The following is a 21,991-nucleotide window of genomic DNA, read 5'->3' on the forward strand; positions in this document are numbered from 1 at the left end:
ATCATTGCCGGGCGATAGCACGATACTGCAAAATACCGCTGATTTATTGACTACCTCCTGCGATTGTGATGCCTGTCAATGAGACACCGTGGCACTGCTGTGTCACCTGACTGATAGAGGACACCGGGTCTCTGCTCCAAAGCTACAATTGTGTCAGCCCTCAGTACAGTACTTGAGCTTCGTTCTTGAGATTGGTATGCGCCAATTGGGACCAGATAGGGTCGATGCGGTATTGAAGGCACCCAGACCCATGACACAAAAAGAAAATGCTGTCCTTTCTCAGTATGGTGAACTACTGCAGGCAACGGATACCTGAATATTGGCGAATGGACGCTGTGCTGCGGCAGACTACATTGCAGGACCAACTGACAGAAATAGAATGAACAAGCCTTAAAAGAGCTCAAAACAGTCCTGACTCAAGCCCCCCGCCCTGGGGATTCCCGATTACAACAAGCCCTTTGCCCTCATGTCAGCAAAAAGGAGGGGTTTGCAAGCGGCGTTCTGACACAGGAGTGCAGGCGGATCCAAGCGACAGGTAGCAGACTACTCAGCTCAGTTGCCTCCGGAAGTTACACTGCTGTAATAATGGGAAAATCGAATCCTGTTGTTCTGGACCATCAGTGTGAGATTTTGGTCCCCTCATGTAGTCCTACTGCTTTAAAGTCAGTGGCGACACATTTCACCACAGCCCACCACACCGGGTACGAGGTCATGGTGTTGTCCAAACTGAACATTTCCTTCAGGCGAGCACCCTTGTTAAACCCGGCCACCCTTCTCCCTGACAGTGGAGAGACAGATGAAAGTCAGCAAGACTGCCGGCAGGTCGTTGATTCTGTCACATCTCCCCACCCTGACTTACACTCCACGCCCCTGGACATTCCCAATTTGGTGCTTTTCACCGACGGTTCCTCTTACCGGCCATATGATACCGCCACACTGGCTAGGTATGCAGTCGACACCCCTTTTGAATTACGGAAGCCTTTGCTCTGCCCCCTGGTGCCTCCGCGCAGGTAACCGAGCTGTTCACGCTCACTCGTGCTTGTATTCTCGCTGAAGGTCAGACTAATAATCTCTGCACTGATTCGCGATCTTCATTTGGAGTGGGACCTCGTGGCAGCACCACGGGTTTTCACCTCCTCTGGTAAGGCCATTCAGCATGCTACCATGACAGGCAACTTACACCGAGCTATCCTCCTCCACAGGAGGCTTGCCAAAGTAAAGTGCAGGGCGTGCACACAAGCACAAGATGAACTCTCACTCGGCAACACAGCAGCAGGTGAAGTGGCTAAGACAGCTGCTCTATCCCGAGTTATGGTTCTTTCCTCTTTCGTACGCCAAAAATTGCCCGAGGCCATTGATTTGGCGGTTGCAGTACAGGCCCAGGAAGGGGTCAGTGAACAAGAAAATGTAAACTGGGTTTGCAATACAGGATTCAGATCATCTGTGGAGACATCCCGATGGCAGGGTAGTCTGCCCAAAGGGTCTTCTCCTTGCACTTGCCTGCCTGGTGCATGGGCAAGGGCATGTAGGAAAAGGGGAATGCTACACCAAGTTGCCAAGTAGTGGTTTGCGCCAGCAATAACGACTGCTATTCAGCAGGTAACTGAAACTTGTAGTATTTGCCTACATTATAATTAGAGGGAAGACCCCAGGCGATTTGACCACTTGCCAATACCAGTAGGACCCTTTGGAAATCTGCAAATAGATTTTGTGCACATGCCAGCCTCTGGAGAATTTAAATACATATTGGTGATCGTGGATATGTTTTCAATGTGGATAGAAACTTTTGCAACTAGAAAAGATGATGCCAGGACAGCGGTAAAATGTCGAATGAAAGACATCATCCCACGGTTCGGAATACCGTGAGGATAAATAGCGATAAAGGGATGCACTTTACAGGAAAGGTGGCAGTGGCTCTGATTCAGGCAATGGGGTTTGAATGGAAAGTGCATGTACCCTATCAGCCTCAGTCCTCAGGAATGGTAGAATGGATCAATGGGACTTTAAAGAATACCCTAGCTAAAGGAGGCCAGGAGACTGAGTTAAAGTGGCCTGAAGGTTTACCCATTACCCTACACACCCTGAGAAATCAAGTTAATAGAACGACATGCCTGACTCCACTAGATGTTTTAACGGGAAGTCCACCAGCACCAAGCCCCCAATGACCGGGGCTGACCTAGCACTAACATGGGTAGATAAGAAAAGCCTGCTCTGTGCACAGGCCCTGATGAGGCAGCTCAACCCAACCACGTGAAGATATTAAAGGGAATGCCAAAGTCCAAGGAAGGGAATACTCATCCATTCAAACCTGGTGATTTTGCACATATCCCATCACTTGAAAAAGGCTCTTTTTCTCCTCCATGGAAAGGACCCTACCAAGTACCACTGACGACCCGCACAGCTGTCAAAGTGCAAGGCAAACTGGACTGGATTCACGGGACACGTTGTAGGCCAGGCTCCGGAACTACCGTGACAGGTCCACCCACAGGGGACAAACAATGAAGTTCCTGGTGTTTATAGTATATAGATTACTTGTGTGGGGTATCGTGTCAGATTCTGTAGAACAAGCCCCTGCCCACAACTCATTTCTGTCTTTCAGCTATGAGTATGCAGTGCGTTTAAATGTCTCCTGTTGCTGGGCGTGCGCCCACATTCGGATTCATTCAAAATGGAATCCCATTCCGACCAATCCCCTTTAATGCCTCCGAAGTGGGTATTAAAACAGAGTATAGCTTGCAGACTGAAGCTGGTCACTATATGGTTAACACTGACACAGACAGGCAACAGTGGAAGTCTGTGGGATACTCCCTCACCACTTTTTCAGGATGATACCAGCCGGATTATCGTAACACCACCTCCTGTCATTTTTTTTACACTAACTGCTGAAAACAACCACACGGCCCCAATTTGCTTCATTAAAATAGCAATACAAGAACAGGGTATCCCATGGGTAATAGCCAATGCTCCCAAATTATAATGTTTCTATTTTCGCCCTCCCAGACCGGGGCAAATTCTCACTCTTTCTGACCAAAGGGGTTCTTGACGGCTCCCTCCTTACGCAGGGCTCCAACAGCGCTCCTACTTTTCCCAAAACCAACCATTTAGACACTTTTCAACAAAATTGGTACCGGAGTTATCACCTGATACATTCCCTTTATTGGTACATATTTTGTATGTGGCTACAAAGCCTACACCCTGGCTATCCCCCTCCTGGACGGGTTCCTGCTATCTTGCGTATATAGTCCCCCATATGCACCACCTCCCCACTTCACACCAGCACCTATGGATTAGGCGATATAAGAGGGCTATCAGCGAGACCGAGCCTTTTTTCATGCTAGCCTTCCCCATTTATGGTACGGGAAAAGCAGCGTGGGAACTGATTAACATGGCCTCGGCCCTGGATTAATCGGCCAATGAAACCGCCCATGCTCGAGGGGAAACACACCAGGCCATTTCCGAGCTGTCTGTTGACCTTGTGGTGGTGCGAACAGTGGCCCTACAAAATAAGTCGGCTATAGATTTTGAGCTCGTCAATAACAGGGGTATTTGCGCAATTACGGGTTAGCAGTGCTGCACCTATATCCCCGATGAGTCCAAAACATTCCCTGCTTGTTGAATCATGTTCAGCAAGCTGACAGCAAAATAAAAGCAATAGGGATCAATTCTGCAACTGTAACCCCCCAAGATCTAGGCGGTGGCCCTTTGGGACTCGGTGGAGCACCCTGACCACGAAGGATTTATCCATGATGTAACTATAGTCTCTGTTTTAGCGACCCGCCTAATATGCGCCATCCTCCACTAGGAGTGACAAAGCCCTGTTCCCATGTTTCCCCGTTATATATCCAACAGTCCTGATAATGATGAGAAAGAATGCTTGAGCATGAGACCTTTTCCCCGATATGACCCTCCATTCACAGAGGAAGACTGGTGAAGTTGATTTAAGAATTAAAAAGGATGGAATTGCGGAATAATTGTTTGTCAAGACTGTATAATTGAGGTTAAGTAGTAATAAGTTAAAATTATACGTGACTAGGAGCACGAAGTAGGGAAACTTTAGTTTTATGAAATAGTACATATTGCTGTAACTGCACCCTGCTTTTCCTAGTCTGAGAAGTCACGTAGGATAGATAGCAAAAAGCTAGGGCTCGCAGCATCCATATATTCTTATCTTCAACACATTCTGCTTTAATTAATGTATATCTGGTTGCCTAAGTAACGACCTTGCCTTGCCAGAACAAAGTACAATTGCAGCTTGTTTAACTTTTTTTTCCGCTGTATAAATTCTGCTCCTTTTACATGCTTGTCAGAGTCTTCAGAACCTGCCCTTTTGTCCGTGCTGACTCTCCTTGATATGACAAATGAAATCTCTTTGCCTCAAAGTCTGGATCTCTGGTGTGTAATTAATTCAGTCTCTTCGATACATAGTTACTAAGTGGGCAGATGACACCAAAATCAGTATAGAAAGTGAGGAAGGTTTTCTAAGATTACAAAGGGATCTTAATCAAATCGGTAGTAAAGTGACAAGGTGGAGTTCAATCTGGATAAATGCAAGGTATTGTAGTATAGTACACCACACAAGGGCAAGGCTTATGGTAGGGCCTTGGATGGTGTTGTCAAACAAAGGGACCTAGTTTGCAGGCACATAATTATTTCAAGTTTGTGTCACATATAGACAGGATGGTTAAAAAGGCTTTTGAACGCTTGACTTCACTGCCCAGTCCTTTGAGTATCGGAGTTGGGACGTTATGTTGCGATCGTACAGGTCATTGGTGAGGACCATGCTGGAATACTGTCCAGTTCTGGCTGCCCAGTTATAGGAAGCAAATTATCAAACCAGAGAGGGTTCAGAAGAGATTTACCAGGATGTTGCCGGGTATGGAAGGCTTGAGTTATACAGAAAAATTGAATAGGCTGGGACTTTTTTCACTGGAGTGTAGGAGGTTGAGAGGTGACCTGATAGAAGTTTACGGAATAATGAGAGGTATAGATAAAGTTAATGGTAGTTGTCTTTCCCCTTCGGTGGAGAATTTCAAGACTAGATGGCACATTTTCAAGGAGAGAGATTTAAAAAAATGAGGCAATTTTTTTTACACAGATGGTGGTTCATGGGTGCATTGAACTTCCTGGTGAAGTAATGGATGCGGGTACAATTACAACATTTAAAAGACATTTGGATGTTATATGACTAGGAAATGTTTGAAGGAATTTGGACCAGGAGCAGGCAGGTGGAATAGTTTAGCTTGGGATGATGTTCAGCATGGACTGGTTGGACCAAAGGGTTTGTTTCCATGTTGTATGACTCTAATGACCTTACCTCTGTCATAACATCAGAAATGGGGAAGTTTGTCAATGATTATACAATGCTCTGTACCAATCGCAACTCCTCAGATACTTAATAAGTCCATGATTAAATACAACAATATCTGGACAATATCCAGGTTTGGGTTGACAAGTAGCAAGTAATATTCACAACACACAAATGCCAGGCAATGATCATCTCCAACAAAGAGACAACCTAAACTCTAATGCTTGACATCCAATGATGTTACCATCACTGAATCCGCCATTATTAATATCCCGAGGATTACCATTGACCTGATTCAACAAATAAATACAATGGCTACAACAGCAGGTTAGACGCTAGTGGAGTAACTCAACTCCTGACTCCCCAAAGTCTGTCCACCATCTACAAGGCACAAGTCAGGAGTGTGGTGGAATACTCCCCACTTGCCTGGATGGGCACAGCTTCAACAAAACTCAAGAAACTTGACATCAGCCAAGGCAAAGCTGTATGTTTGATTGGCACCACATCCATAAGCATCCACTTCCTCCACCACTGAAAGTGAGCTATCTATAAGATGCACTGCAGAAATTCAAAGATTCTTTAGACATGACTTTCCAAAACTACAACTACTTCCATCTAGAAGGAAAAGGGCAGCAGATACATGGGAAGATAACCACTTGCATCTTCCCTCCAAGCACTTATCACCCTGACTTGGAAATACAATGTCACTCCTTCCCTGTCTCTGGGTTAAAATCCTGGAATTCTTGCCTTAAGGACAGTGTAGAGCAACCCACTGTATGTGGACTGTAATAGTTCATGAAGACAGCTTATTACCACCTACTCAAGAGCAACTAGGGCTTGAACAATATATACTGGTCAGCCAGTGTTGCCCATGCCCCACAGGTGAATAAAGAAAGGATCTGCTTTGGCTAAACTTATGCAAAACATAATGTCAATGAATATACTTGAACTGTGTAATTACAACTAATCTAAATCATTTATGAACTGTTGGTTTCCCTACTAATCCTACACAACTTCTGTATAATCATGCTGCAGAGTCTACTGGAGTATTTCACAGCAGGAAACATCCTGACACATATTCTCCAGAATCACCTTCTTCCTGTGGCTGAGGAAGGTGCCGGGTGTGGTGGGGTTGGAGGGCAGTGTGGAGCGAACAAGGGAGTCACGGAGAGAGTGGTCTCTCCGGAAAGCAGACAGGGGAGGGGATGGAAAAATGTCTTGGGTGGTGGGGTCGGATTGTAAATGGCGGAAGTGTCGGAGGATAATGCGTTGTATCCGGAGGTTGGTAGGGTGGTGTGTGAGAACGAGGGGGATCCTCTTGGGGCGGTTGACTCCAACCCCACCACACCCGGCACCTTCCCCTGCAACCGCAGGAAATGCTACACTTGTCCCCACACCTCCTCCCTCACCCCCATCCCAGGCCCCAAGATGACATTCCACATCAAGCAGAGGTTCACCTGCACATCTGCCAATGTGGTATACTGCATCCACTGTACCCAGTGCGGCTTCCTCTACATTGGGGAAACCAAGCGGAGGCTTGGGGACCGCTTTGCAGAACACCTCCGCTCAGTTCGCAACAAACAACTGCACCTCCCAGTCGCAAACCATTTCCACTCCCCCTCCCATTCTCTTGATGACATGTCCATCATGGGCCTCCTGCACTGCCACAATGATGCCACCCGAAGGTTGCAGGAACAGCAACTCATATTCCGCCTGGGAACCCTGCAGCCATATGGTATCAATGTGGACTTCACCAGTTTCAAAATCTCCCCTTCCCCCACTGCATCCCTAAACCAGCCCAGTTCATCCCCTCCCCCCACTGCACCACACAACCAGCCCAGCTCTTCCCCCCCACCCACTGCATCCCAAAACCAGTCCAACCTGTCTCTGCCTCCCTAACCGGTTCTTCCTCTCACCCATCCCTTCCTCCCACCCCAAGCCGCACCCCCAGCTACCTACTAACCTCATCCCACCTCCTTGACCTGTCCGTCTTCCCTGGACTGACCTATCCCCTCCCTACCTCCCCACCTACACCCTCTCCACCTATCTTCTTTACTCTCCATCTTCGGTCCGCCTCCCCCTCTCTCCCTATTTATTCCAGTTCCCTCCCCCCATCCCCCTCTCTGATGAAGGGTCTAGGCCCGAAACGTCAGCTTTTGTGCTCCTGAGATGCTGCTTGGCCTGCTGTGTTCATCCAGCCTCACATTTTGTTGTCTTGGAGTCTCCAGCATCTGCAGTTCCCATTATCAACTGGAATTTGGAGCTGTTTGGACATTCTGGATTCAATGGTGTTTGGAATACCATGTGTTTTGTATTGGAGTTGTGTACAGTAGTAATTTCTGAAGTCAAACGTTTAATGTGTGTTGTAAGTCACCTACTACTTTTCTGAAAATCAAGTAACTTTGGAAGTGCAATGAAGGAAATGAAGAGCTAAGAAATAGAGTATATTGCCTTAATTACCTGAAAAAAATAGCTTCGTAACTGACTTTGAGAGAACTAAAGGCCTATGTGATCACCTAACCACATAGAATTGAGGAGTCCCTGCACAGAAAGAGGCCATTGAGCCCATCTAATCTGTTCCCACAGTGTGAAGCCATCTGACTCAGAACCAGACCCAGAACCCACCCCCCACCCCCACAATCCTTGGAATCCCAATTTATCATGGTTAACCCATCTAGCCTGCACATCTTTCGACTGTGAAAGGAAACAGGAGCATCTGGAGGAAACCAACGCAGACCCAGGGAGAAAGTGCAAACTCCACACCGTCACACAAGGCTGGAACTGAACCGGGTCCTGACACTGTGAGACGGCAGTGCTAACCACTAAGCCACCATGCCACCCACTCTTCCGGAGTTGATTTACATTTTTGCAAGATACCTGAAAAAGTTTCAGAAATAGCATCTTTCACTTTCTTGGAGTCTGAAACCCAAACTGTTTTCTCCATTCAAAAATCTACGTCTGACTGACTTCACATCTGAAATAAAGTCTGTCTGAAGATATTCTATCTGTTAGATCTTATAGTTTCAATGAAAGTCTGAGTCCGGTGGTAGGTTCAGGCAACCTTTACTGTGACACAACTTTGTTACGGCTTCAGATCTTCATAGCAAAAAGGCTCACAAGAAGTTTCGAAGTAGGTTATTTTATACAGCTCAAGTTCATAGCGCACACACCCCCTTGGATACTACTGGTCAGCAGAGCTGAGTTGTCCAACTGTGATTGGACCCTTTGGTACAGCATTTAACATCAGCAATTTGGCTCAGTAATTTATTTATTTTCATGCTCTGATTGGACTGTTTTGGCGGGCAAAATGTTTAACTGTTGATAGTAATTTTAATTTACTTAGGTCAACAGAGATTCTACTGCTCTCAGCAACTTCAATGTACAATAGCTTGCGTATTCCCTATCAGCTAGTTTCTGTATCTATGATTCATTTCTCCCTGTAATTGTATGGGGGCTGTTTTTACTGCCTGAGACTGGTTTGCTCTCATAATTTTATTTGAATCTTTTTCTCTAGTGATTTTTTTTGCATATGGATGAATCCATAACTACTTCAGAATCTATATCTATGATTATTTGAAGGATCTTAACTAAAACCTCCTATTTGTATTGCAACAGACTGATTAATTAATTCAAGAGACATTCACGAATTAAACACTGTGAAATGTTCTTATCCTTGTCTTAAGAATAAACAACTGCAACTGCATTTTCCATCTCAGTTCTGTTACCTTGGGTCTACAGAGATACTATTGTTCTTCTTGTGAAGATTATGTTAGCAAATATTTTCCCAAGGTGTCTAACTACTGTTGGCCATGTTCTGCTACATTAGTCATGGGCAGCCATTGGCCATTTCAGGCTGCTCAGTTATGGGCATCCCTAACATTTCTCCCTTTGACTCTCCCTTCAGTGAGTCACAAAGCTCACAAGAGAAAGTTGGCTTCGACATAGGGCATGTGGTACAGACAAGGTCTGCTAGAAATGCCAAAGCGTCTCAGCTGTAGCTGCCTGTTGGCAGCAACATTTAACTAACAAAATCTAACAATATAAAATGAGAATTACAACAGCAAGGAACGCTATACCCAGCACCAGTGATGTCCCCAATGAATGCAGTCAACCAATTGTCCAGCTCCATAAGGTAGGAGATAAGGGTTGCCTGAGTTTGTCCATCTTTTTTCAGATATACGCTGCTATAGCAGTGATCCCTTCAGAGTTGGCTGGGATATAAGTACAGCATTTGGTCCCGATTTGAGCACAAGTGTCTCCCTTTTCAGCCAGTATCCAATCAAGGGCTAGCCTGTTCAGCAGCACTGTCTTACAGGTAGCTACCATTTCAGCGCTTATGTTATCCAAGGCCTCTGCAATATCCATTCCAGGACACCTGCCATATTGATAGATTCCCTTGCCAGTTTTGCAGTCCCGTACCAGGGGAACAAAATGGCAAAGAGTCTTTCTGTCTCTGTAATAGGCCTTTCGAATTGTTGCCAGCAGGGTATCCCAGGTAGGGAGAACAAGTGACGGACAAAGGGGCCGACAAAGCACAAATCACACGATTCCATCCACGAGGAAGGTAACCAGGCACAGGCCTTATGGCCACAAACAAATAAGTACCTTGACAAGGGGTAAACTTTATTATTATCTCAGGATACCACTTTTGCTGGAAAGTACCTTTGCTGGTCAGGTTTTGGAATGTCAGGATGGTGGAGCCAACAACCTGGATTACATTCTAATTTTGGGAACACTTGCTGTATCCCATCTCTAGCCCTCTCATCTGGGTTTTACATATACATATCCCTCCTTAAAGTCACCCCAATCCAGAAGTGTCAGTAATGATCAAGAAAGGAGATTGTTGCGATGTGCTGTAGTTAGGCTGATACTACCTGTGAAAGGCAGTCAGGTTGTAACCCGACTCCCACTGCTCTCAGAGGTCAGTGATGCGCACCCAATATACCTCTGCCTCTGCAGTGGACTGTCATGCCAGTCATACAAGATCTCTAAGGAGGTATTCTGGTGAATTGCCCATTCTGTCATTTCGGATCTGCTAAAAGGGATGGGTTTTAAGAGGTCACTACAAACACTAGCTCAGTTTGGTGCAGGGATTGGCAGACTACTAGTAAGCAACCAGTCAAAACACAGAGTTAGTAATGAAATAAATTTCCACATTTTGGATCAAACATTATAGACCTTAACAAGTTTTGATTTCAGTCACTGGTTGCTCGTTTAACATGTGACACATGTATCCAAGCTTTCTTCCCTTGGACTTCTACTGTGGCTTGGGTTGTCAGCAACACTTGATAGGGTTCTTCCCATCTGGTTCCTTATATATTTTCTTAACAATAAACCCAGGCTACTGGGACATTATCGTGTTGTCCCTCTGGTGGATCACCCCAGGCTGGCGAATCCTGTCAAGAGGCAGAACAAACAGCATTGGTTAAGTCTTTCTAAAGCCAGGTCATGTCAGGTTTTCACAACAGCCAGACAGGGCTGTTGGAAGAGCTATGTGTTTTCACCAGTACGTCTTGTTCTCGTAGTTGTTGGACAACTGGCAAAATTCCTGCAATTGAGGCTGAGCTGATGGGATATTGTTTGGTGCATGGGGGGGTGGTGGTGACATCAGTAAACGAAGGGGGTTCCAAACAGAGTAGGCTGCAATCGCTCTTATCCTTTGCCCAGATTGGGTGTTCTTTCAATTCTTCTTTTTTTCAAACATCTCATGGGCTGTGTCACTCAGCTATCCTTAAAATGCAACGAGAAATTTGTTTAGGTCAGGGTGCCCATTCCCAAGAGAGCTTATTCCACCAAGCCACCCAGTCTGACGCTGTTAATTCATGTGGACCAAGTTCAATGGATACTAGATATGTTCTTTGGATGGTCAGGCCTTCATACCCAGCTGCGCGGCTGTTCATACTTTACCATCCAAAAGCAAAGAATCTCCATGACACAAAGGCAGACGGGTCAATTCCACTGCTATGTCCAGGAGACAGTCTACATCTTGACTGCTTACCCTTATAAGTTTACATACACCATCTCCTCGTTCTGTTGGTGCAAGAAGAGGTGTGGAAAGGGTGAGGGTGGGTTCAGCTAGTTTTTTACCAAATTAAGCAACTCTTTTTGTTGGGAGAGCTGTTTAAATCTCTCCAAAGGACTCTCTTCCAATGGGGGACTTGATCTGTGTGGGCGGGAGGGGTGGTGGTGGTGGGAATTCTCCTTCAGACATCACCATCCTCAGCCTCTTTTTCTCTTTGTTATGCCCTACATGTCTTGGCCAAATGTTCCTCTTTTCCACAATAGTGACACTTTTTCAGATAATTGTTTGTCCAGCTCCGTGGATTTCCCTCTGGTGACCTGCATGGTCCAAACTTTAGCTCCTACATGCCTGTCCAATCGCTTGCACCAATCTAGCAGGTCTGCACAAGTCATTCCTCTACTTTTCCAGTCTGGTAGGAATATCTTCAATGTCTTTGCTATCTCTGGATTCAGACCCAGGACAAAATGGCTTTTGGGGACAGATGGTATTTATATCCATTTCTTCGGGTTCTTCCCAAGTATTCTAACCAAACAGTTTTAAAACGTTCGTCGTAATTCAACTTTTCTTCAATTCTGTTCTGTTGACAGTCTGCAATCATTCCCCAGTCTGTCTTTACAGGATTGAATTCATGTAGCCAATGTTTGATAGTTTCCCATCTGACCTCTGTCTGTTGCTCACTGTCCCCGAGGGCGTCTTGTACCGTCCTACCCGATTTCCTCCCCTCTCAGCTAGATGTCATCAAGGCCAGAATGTGGACTCCGTACAAAGAGTGGATGCAGATGCCTTTTAAACATTCCAACTGTTCCCACGTTTTCAACCACCCCCCCAACATTTTAGGAGGTGATAGTTCTTTAGACCATTTATCAATTTTCTCAGGATCCACTGGTTTATGATAAAACAGCTTGTGTGTGACTGCGACTACCCCATTGCTATTCTTTGTTTCTTCAGATTTAACTTTTGCTCATCTTGTTTTCAATGGAGTGAGTCTCAGGACACCTTCTTCATTAGAGTAACTGGAGGATTCTGAATCTATATCTAAATCTGCCTCATGTCTCTGTGCTTTCTGTTGTTTACTTGCTGGTTGACTTAAGCAGGGGTGTCCTGGCCAAGATCTGGGGCATTTCCTCTTGTCTGCTAGTTGTGTTACCGGTTCTTCACAAACTGCTTTCAGGTGGCTCTTAGTACTGGTCAAATCTCGCTCACAGTGGGAACACGCCATGATCTTGTTTTGCTGTTGGACCTGCCCCATGAGGACCAGAGACCACCTGACCTGTTCCTTCTCCTTCATACAGGTCGTTTCTCCCCAGATCCTTTTAATGTCATCCAGGGGAAACTGTCCCATGGACGTACCATACTTCTGTCTGATCTTCGTTCAGGCCTTCTGTAAATCAAATTGATGCTGTATGTAGTCTTTCAGGTTTTGGAAAATTTCGTCTTCTTATACATCAGGTGGGGCCTAACTACCTTTGGCAGTAGGCAACGCTTTGGTCTTATCACCCACCATTGTTGTGGTTCTTTATGAGTCTCAAGGTGTAGGCTTTTTTTTCAGCTGAATCGATGACTAACTGTAGTCTCTGCTGATATCAGACAGCTCTGTAAAAATGGGGCCTCGAGCTGTCTGCCACTTCGAGAGTTAAGATTACATAGAGGGAGATGAATCTAGGTAATCGATAACTCTTCTGAATTTAGTATATATTTTTACAAGATGCCTGAGAAATTTTCGGAAAACAACATCCTAACTCTCCAACAGTCTGAAACCTGAACTGTTATCACCATTCAAAACACTTTGCATTTGAACTGGTCTGTCTGAAGATATTCCATCATTCAACAGATGTCAGCAATTCAGTGTCGTTGACAGGAAGTTCGGAGAGAAGTTAACCCATTTTATTATGAACGTCTGGATCTTTGACAGGGCATTGCATTCTACAAGTATCATATTTGAAGGGTTTCTCCTCTATGATAATCTCCTGGTGCTTCCAGAAGTTGAAGATAACACATACTATTACCAAGGATTCCTTTCTTGTGGAGATCCTCTGATTCACTGGAATGACTTGGTGGTTGAAGAGGTTTGATGACCATTTGAAAGACTGATAACAGACCCTACACCTGTTGTGTTTCCCCCTGTGTGAATTTTCTGGTTTATCAGGAGGCTCCAAGATGTTGCAAAAGTTTTGTTGAAATTTAGGCCTGAAGTCTTATTTTCCACTGTGGAGCTGCTGATGGGCTTCCAGGCTCAATTATCATGTGATCTCTTCTTTGAAGGCTTTCTAATTATCATGAACCTTCTGATGTCTCAGGAAAGTGCTAGATTGGGCAAAAGCCTCTTCACAAATCCCACATTTGAATGGTTTCTCCCCAGCATGCAAACGTTGGTGTACTCGAAGACCAGATGACTGTGAGAATGATTTATTACACTGCTCACATGTAAATGGTTTGTCCCCTGTGTGAACACGACGATGTTTGCGAAGGGATGATGACTCTGAAAATGATTTGCTACACACTTCACATGTAAATGGTTTCTCCCCAGTATGAATGCGTTTGTGCACACGAAGATGAGATGAATGTGAGAATGATTTGTCACAGACCTCACATGTGAACGGTTTCTCCCCAGTATGAATGCGTTGATGTAGACGGAGGTGTGCTGTCTGTGAGAATGACTTTTCACACACAGTACATGTGAATGGCTTTTCTCCTGTGTGAATATGTTGGTGAGACAGAAAGGTTGTGGATGTTGCAAAAGCTTTATCACAGACTTCACATTTGAATGGTTTTTCTCCTGTGTGAATGTATTGGTGTATGCGGAGGTGTGATGGTTTGGAGTATGATTTGTTGCACACCTCACATGAGAAAGGTTTCTTCCTGTGATGGATACTTTGATGTTTCACGAGCATTGATGATTGTTTGAAGTCTTGGTCACACACCTCACACTTGAATTGTTTCTCTGCCATAGGAGTGTTCAACAAATGCATCTATGTTTTGGAGATCTTAAGAGCCTGGGGGAGCCTTCCTCACAATGCTTATCCTTGAACAGCCTCTCTGCTGTAGGAATGAGTCAGTTGTTCAAGAGGCTTCATGAATTATTGAAACACTCATCACACTTGGAGCCACTCACATTCCTTCCCACTCACCCTGACCAAGCTGGTTCTGATGGAAGGCTCCACACCACTGACCAGTTTCAGATTTGATGAAACAACAAAGTTTCACTGCCCAGTCTTCTCCATGCTAAGCAATGGGGTGAAGGACTGGCTGTCTTCCCACAGCCGTGCAGCTGTTCCTTGGGGGATGGTCAGGATCTAAATGCAGTGTCTATCCTCTCTGTATTCTCTGGTGTAGTACTGTGCAATCCTTCTGTAAAACAGGAAAAGGATTATGAAGGTATTGTTGACTATTTTCAATGGAAGGATTTTGTTGAGTGAGAGTCATGGTTGTTGATCTATGAGTTTAGAGAGAATTTTCTCACCCAATAGGCTTCTTGTCTGATCATTAATTGTGGAATTGAGTTCTAGGGTGCCTTTCTCAAGGAGTCAAGTGACCAGAGAGATGGAAATGCTCACCACTGCCATGATCTTTTAGTTTTTAATCCACTGGTGCCCCATCTAAAGATCAGTTTCATAACACCTCAGACAGTGCAAACCAGGGACTATCCCTCACTCTGTGGAGTTTGACAATTATCACCAGAAGAAAGGAATCTTGCTCCTGCATCACAGACAGGGACCTGGAGGTGTTGCTGAATGGGTTGCAGAAAGGAAGGCAGTTCTTTTACCTGGGGTCCACCACGGGAGCCAGAACACCAGCCCAAGCCCAGCTGGATGCAAGTTGTAGCCTGGGGTTTGGTGATGCATCCTAGGTGTAATGGAAAATCCAGCAGTGCAGGAGAAAGGTCAACGATCTTCTCAGGTCCCCAAGGTTAAGTGCCTCCACCTTCTCTCAGCCACTTCACACTCACAGGATCACCACTCAATCTAACTCTGCTACTGCACACATCTCTCAACAAGGTTCATGGAATACACCTTTCAATATTGCATGCATCATGTCCATTCTCAGCAATCCCATCATCCCATACTGCTATCCCTTTCTGCCTTCTGCATTCCCTACTCCCTCACTGGTGACAGCTCACTGCCTCTCCTGCTGGAACATCAGCAGTAACTCCTCTTCCACTGATTTCAATTATAATCAATTCCTCCACTTATTGTATTGCAGAGAGAGGGCACGGGGCCTGAGTCTGGGTGGGATGCTGTTTGGAGGGTGAGTGCAGTCTCAATGAGCCAAATGGCCTCTTTACTCATTGTACGAATTCTATGAACTCAGCAGGTCTGGCAAAATCTGCAGAGAGAGAAATAGAGGTAATGTTTCAAGTTCAGCAGCAGTTCAGGAGAAAGATCACTTGACTTGAAACAGTAACTCTGTTTTATCTCCACCAATGCTACAGAATTGAGAGCAATTTCTATTTTTGTTTGGAACACACTGCAGGTCTGACTCGAGTAAGCAAGGTATTGTACAGTGACACGTCTACCCCATGACTGTTCAGTGTTACCCACTATGACAAATAACCAGCTTCATCCTCTGCATTAAAAACAATACAGGCCAAAGAGAAATGACAACTTGTAATGAGCATTAAAAACCTCTGCTTTAAGGAAGTGACTTACATAGGTTGGCAGTTTATCAGTCCGTGCTGAAATCAGTGAGTGTAAAATGCCAGAGAAGATATAGCAAAAATTGAGCCCACAGGTCATGCTTTGAAGTTGTAATATTCAATACTAAATTGTGGAGATTATAAAGTACCTTAACCAAAATGAGATGTTATTCCTTGAGTTTGAGTTTTGCATCGTTGTAGTAGGTCTGAGGCAGAAATGATTGACAAATGAAAACATGAGGGAAAACATTTTGATGCAGTGAATGGTCATGATCTGGAATGCGTAGCCTGAGAGAAATAGGAGGCTGATTCACTTGAAGGTTCAAAAGAAAACTGTAGAATGATCTGAAGAGAAACACTGTGCATGCCACAGGGAAAAGGTGAGTGAGAGAGATTGACCAAGTGGCTCTTGCAGAAATACAACTGGCAGTACAGGCTATCCTCGTGCCCTAAGTCAATGATTTTTTTATTTGTTTCACCTAGTTTATTGTTATGCACCTCTGGAGCAAGTGGGATTCCCAGTCCAGAGGTAGGTACACTACCACTTCACAGAAGAGGGCCCCTAAAAATGGGGTTCCCAGCCTGTAACCCCTTCTCTCATAGAGGGGAGGAGCAATAGGACAAGGAGCAAAAGAACTAAAGGGGAAGCAACGAGGCGACCATTAGAATACTCAAGTCGAGAGCCTACAAAGGCATTGATGAGAGTTTAAACAGTGGATATGCTAAGGCAGAGCATCACTGGCCTCTCCTGAAAATGAATCTTGCATATTTCCTGTTTGTGGTCTTCCTGATCGACATGGGAAATGACACAGAACCCTTCATTGAACGAGACACAACCTCAGAATAGTCCAACACAACAGAAGTGTGGTAGAGCTGCATTGACAGAGGAGCTCTTTCAGGTGAGATCTCAATTGAGGCCCCTTCTGTTTTCTCTGAGATGGAGTTAAAAGAACCCATGGCACGATCTTGAAAAATAGGAGAGCTATTCCCGGTGTCCTGGCTAACATTAATCCACAATCGATACCACTAAAAAAAACACTCACTGTCTGGATATTACCACATTGCTGTTGTGGGAGTTTGCCATGTGCACATTGCCTGCCAGTTTTCCTAAAAGAAACTGTGGGACATTAGGTGGTTCTGAAAGGCGATATATAAATGCAAGTCTTCCTTTCCCTTCTCTCCTGAGGAGGCTATAGATATTGGGAGAGCTTGCGTGGATCTGAAAAGACAGGCAGCATCCAAATCCCAATACACGGAACTGACCATTCACTGTCCACAGGATATAGCCAGCTCCTTACACACACACACACACACACACACACACACACACACACACACAGGAATACCTGTATGTTGAGACTGTTTAATTTAGGCTGAGTAGTAATGAGTTAAAATAATGCAGACAAGGAGCACAAAGTAGCGAAACTTTAGCTTTATGAAATAGTACATTGCTGTAAATGCAACCTGCCTTTCTCTGGTCTGACAAGTCACGTAGGATAGACAGCAAAAAGCTGAGGCTCGCAGCATCTGTACACTCTTATCTTCACCACATTTTGCTTCAATTAATGTACGTCTGGTTGCCTAAGTAATGACCTTGGCTTGCTAAAACACAGTACAATTGCAGTTTGTTTTAACTTGTTTGTACCACTGTGTAAATTCTGCTTCTTTTTTGTGCTTGTGGAGCCTTTGGACTTGACCTTTTGTCAGCATTGACTTTCTGTGACATCACAAATAAAATCTCCTTGCATCGAAGTCTGGGCCTTTGGTATTTGATTTAAACTAGACTCTTCGACAATCTGGCATAGTTGGCAGGATTCCTATCTGTGTATTATATATGTGCATATAATCCAGGATCCGAACAAATTGATAAAAAGGGAAGTGAGAGAGGGATATGAGTTTCCCTGGCCGGTGACCCACATTGAGCCACCCTGATCAGATCTCGGGCAGACCGGACAGACAGGACGGGCAATACCATGTGTGGAAGACAGAAACTCATTGAGAAATCCTCAAGTTTATGAGGTATGAACTATTAAAACAAAAGAAAAAGAGTCCAGGTGACTTCGAGGACAGAGGTAGAAAGAGATCTTGGGGTTGGGAAAGGGTGATTTAGAAAATAGAAATACATAGAGTTAAGATACCTAAATATAAAGTACAAACATTCATTTGAATGCAGAGTTTTATCCCTTGGTGAGTGGGAATTGTCAAAGGCAATGGGCAACAGAATGGGAAAAGAAGGAAAGAAGCCCGAGGTGGAACACTTCCCCGTTAAGATGAAGAAGAAAATCATAAAGAAGATCAAGGAAATCGGAAAACAAAGAAAGCTGCTTGGTGGCCCGTTGGTCCCTCCAGGATCACCCACCGATTACGTTTGGCTAGAAACCGGAGATAGCAGGTACTCTCTTACATTTTCAAGGGATTTGTATCGGAGGTCTCACGAGGATTGGCCTTATGGAGGTACATTTGACTTGAGAAAGATGCAATTTTGGAAAAGCGAGACAGAAGCGAGAAACGGGGATCCCAACTGGGATTATAATTATTTGATTTTGTATCACTGTACACCTGCTGCTTCTTTTTTGTGCTTGTCAGAGTCTTTGGACCTGACCTTTTGTCAGCTTTGACTCTCCATGACATCACGAATAAAATCTCTTTGCCTCGAAGTCTGGGCCTTTCGTGTGTGATTTAACCTAGTCTCTTTGACAGACACGCACAGAACAGGAAATTAGTAAGAATCCTCAGACACTCTACACCTCCCACATAACTACACCCCATTTCTCAGGAATAAGCCATCAACAAAACTCAGGCTGGAAATCAGAAGGGAAATGCTTCCAATAAACACACTCAATATCCAACACACAGCTCCAGTCAAACAGTTCAGCACAAAGCACTGAGTAAACAGCTCTCTCAGCTGGATCTTCTCACACAGTATAAGGGACATTTCCACCCCTGATTACCCACAGGACAGTCAGACTGCCTGAAGACTGGTGTGGATATTATGGGATACAATTTGTATAAAAGCTGCTCCTTCACTCACCATCTCCTGACTTGGTTTTCAGTCCCTACAGGAAGTGAACCAGCTCTGGAAGAGGAAGAGGAGAGAATGGGCAGAGTGGGTGGGCTCTCTGATTGACGTCTCTCACAGCCAATCCAAATATTTCTGCAGCAACATGAGTTTCCGAAAACATGGGAAACTGACTGATAAAATAGAGGCGACTGAGCAGCAGATCACGTGGCTTTAAACTTGTCATCGCAACTGCTGTCTCAGTTCCCCTGTTCAGTAAATTTTTAAAAAATCATCAGATCACACCACCCCCCTCCCCCAGATTACGAATGTCTGTGGATTATAACCCATATAATGTCACCCTTGCGGTCCAGGGATCATTCCAGTAAATTTACACTGCACTCCTTCCAAAGCCAATATCTCGTTCCTACCGTGAGTTGCCCAGAGCTGCTCTCAATATTGCAGCTGTGTTCAAAGCAAAGTTTTGTATCACTGTAACATAATTCGGCCTCTTTGTATTCTTTTTTAAATATAAAGGCCAGTATTTCATTTGCTGTTCTTGATTATTTTCTGTACTTACTTATGACAATTTCACAATAACTTGGGTCCCCAAGTCTCCTTGATTGCCCACTATTTGATAGAATACTTCCCATTTACCCAGATGAATGCAGGTGTAACAACATTCCTCACATCTTCCAGGACAAAGCAGCTTACTAGATTGGTGCCCCATCCATCACCTTCAGCATTCATTCCCCACATTCGGGACCACTACAAGATCCACTACAGCAACACACAAAGGGTCCTTCAAGAATACCTTCCAAAATTGTAAACTCAACTAGTTAGAAGGACAAGTACATCAGATACAAGGAAACACCACTCCCTGGAAGCGCTCCCCAAGCCTCATGCCACCCTGATATGGAATTATATCACTGTTTCTTTGGCAAAATCCTGAAGCTTCCTTCTTGACAGCACAATGTCTCTCACCCCTGCCCCACTCAAAGAACTGCTGGGTGATTAGTCAGAGTGAGACTGTCAAGAAGTATAAGTGGACTTCAAAGTGGTGAGAACTTCATTTGTTGATTGAGCCTCATGAACTCCTGACTCATTCTGACAGGTGAAAGACTATGTGTGACGTGTGTGAAGAGTGCGCCACAGGATGCCACTCAAATGCCAGCACAAGGACAATTTCATGGAAGAGAAACCGTTGAAGTGTAAGGTGTGAAACTGAGCATTTGATAAGTTATCAATATTCATGAATCAAAAACACATTCACACAAGGAGCAGCCATTGAGATGTGAGGTAAGGTGACAAATCATTCTCACGGTCGTCAAGCACGTGCATACGCCAATGGATTCACACCAGTTTGAAGCAATTCACTTGCAAGGTTTGCAACAAATCATCTGGTACTCATGATCCCTCCACAGACACTAGCATATTCACTCGGGGAAAAGCCTTTATAACCAAAATGTATGAAAATGGCTGATGAATTGTTATCTATAACACATCTTGCTTCTTCTACAATAAATCATCCTCAGTACTTTTGTGTACAACAGTGTATTCTGTTTGGTGCGAGATGAGCATCAAGGAAACTAACTTAATCACACATTATAAGTTCAGACTTCAAGGCAAAGAGGCTTTATTCGTCATATTACAGGAAGCCAATGCTAACAAAAGGGCGGATCCATAGTCACTGATGAGTACTAAAACAAGGCAATACTTATACACACCATTATAAATTGTGACATGGATGCTGCATGCGAACAAGCATGTACACAATTAACTACATCTCCTGAAGGCAGATCACAAGTTCGCAACTTGTGGTTGCTGATTCGTTAGCTTTAAGTGGAATGTGTCTTCAGCTTCTGGTCAACATTGCACATGATCTCAGCTTTCTGCAGTCTTGCACCAATCTGTCATGCATATCTTACTTGACCTATTTTCCCATCATTCCAACCTCTAATTCGAAGCTTTAGCTACATCTAATCTCTCTTTACACTTTAATTATTCTTCCACAATGATTTAGAGAGTGATTCCCAGATCCTCACCACCCATATTTTAGATTACCTAACAAGCAGAAACAACCTGTGTCCGTCCTATCAAGCCCCTTCACAATGTTGTCTGTTCAATGAGATCACCTCTCTTTCTGCTCATCTGCAGTGAATGGTGGCTCAATTTACTGAGCCTCTCATCAGAAGATAACCCATTATCCCAGGAAGCAGTGCATCCACACAGGCAAGAAACTGTTCAAGTGTTAGGTCAGTGAAAAATTATTCTTACATTATCTGAACCCACTGCTCCACCATGGAATACACATAAAGTAATAAGCCTTGAAGTATGAGGAATGTAATGAAACTGTCATAGCATCTTCAACACTTCTGGAATGGCAGAGGATTCACACAAGACAATAAAACATAAGATATGATCTTTCACGAGACTTTCACCCAATCCCCCAATCACTATAGCACCAGCAGACTCACACTGGAGAGAAACCATTCAGGTGTGTAATATAACAAAGCTTTCACAGAGTCAGGCCATCTCCTGGTCCCTCAATCTGCATACAAAAAAGAAACCCAAATGGGTTGAGTTACATCATGAAGCCTTTACACAACTGTTGGATCTCTAGATCATCAATGAACCCACACAAGGACCATCTTCTCAAGTTCTTAGCCAATTTGATGTCAGAATGTGAATCACCACACTATACAAAGGGGGCGCAGAGGAGCTTCACCAGAATGTTGCCTGGGATAATGAATTTCACCTGTGTACGGTAAGCTCAGATTGATTTCTTTGGAGCAGAGAAAAATTGAGGGAGGACCAACCTTTTCACACTCAGCATTAATTCCTTTCTATAGCAATAAGGACAAGGTCAATAGGCATATTATTCCATTAGAATTGTATTCAAGTACATTACCTCTGCAGATACAGTTAAACGATCAAAAATCTTGAGAATCTGCTCATCCTTCTCTATCACTGACAGAGACACCACTTCCCACCTGATACTCATTGCTTTGGGTAATTCATGTCTGCAAAGAC

General features: G+C 44.4%; 2 protein-coding genes across 3 annotated transcripts in view; both read right to left on the bottom strand.

Annotated features, from left to right (window-relative positions):
- The window catches only part of LOC125467699 (zinc finger protein 271-like), a 126,106-nt gene that overhangs the window by 41,295 nt on the left and 62,820 nt on the right, over positions 1 to 21,991 (bottom strand). The window lies entirely within an intron of this gene.
- Positions 8,378 to 19,036, bottom strand: LOC125446395 (gastrula zinc finger protein XlCGF71.1-like). The gene is made up of 2 exons (XM_048519945.2): positions 18,992 to 19,036; positions 8,378 to 14,675 (listed from the first exon to the last, which is right to left on the bottom strand). The coding sequence occupies exon 2, from the start codon at positions 14,294 to 14,296 to the stop codon at positions 13,595 to 13,597; it is 702 nt and encodes a 233-aa protein (XP_048375902.1). The 5' UTR covers positions 14,297 to 14,675; positions 18,992 to 19,036; the 3' UTR covers positions 8,378 to 13,594.

Source organism: Stegostoma tigrinum, chromosome 34 (assembly GCF_030684315.1).
Source record: "Stegostoma tigrinum isolate sSteTig4 chromosome 34, sSteTig4.hap1, whole genome shotgun sequence".
In the NCBI taxonomy this organism is placed as follows: domain Eukaryota; kingdom Metazoa; phylum Chordata; class Chondrichthyes; order Orectolobiformes; family Stegostomatidae; genus Stegostoma; species Stegostoma tigrinum.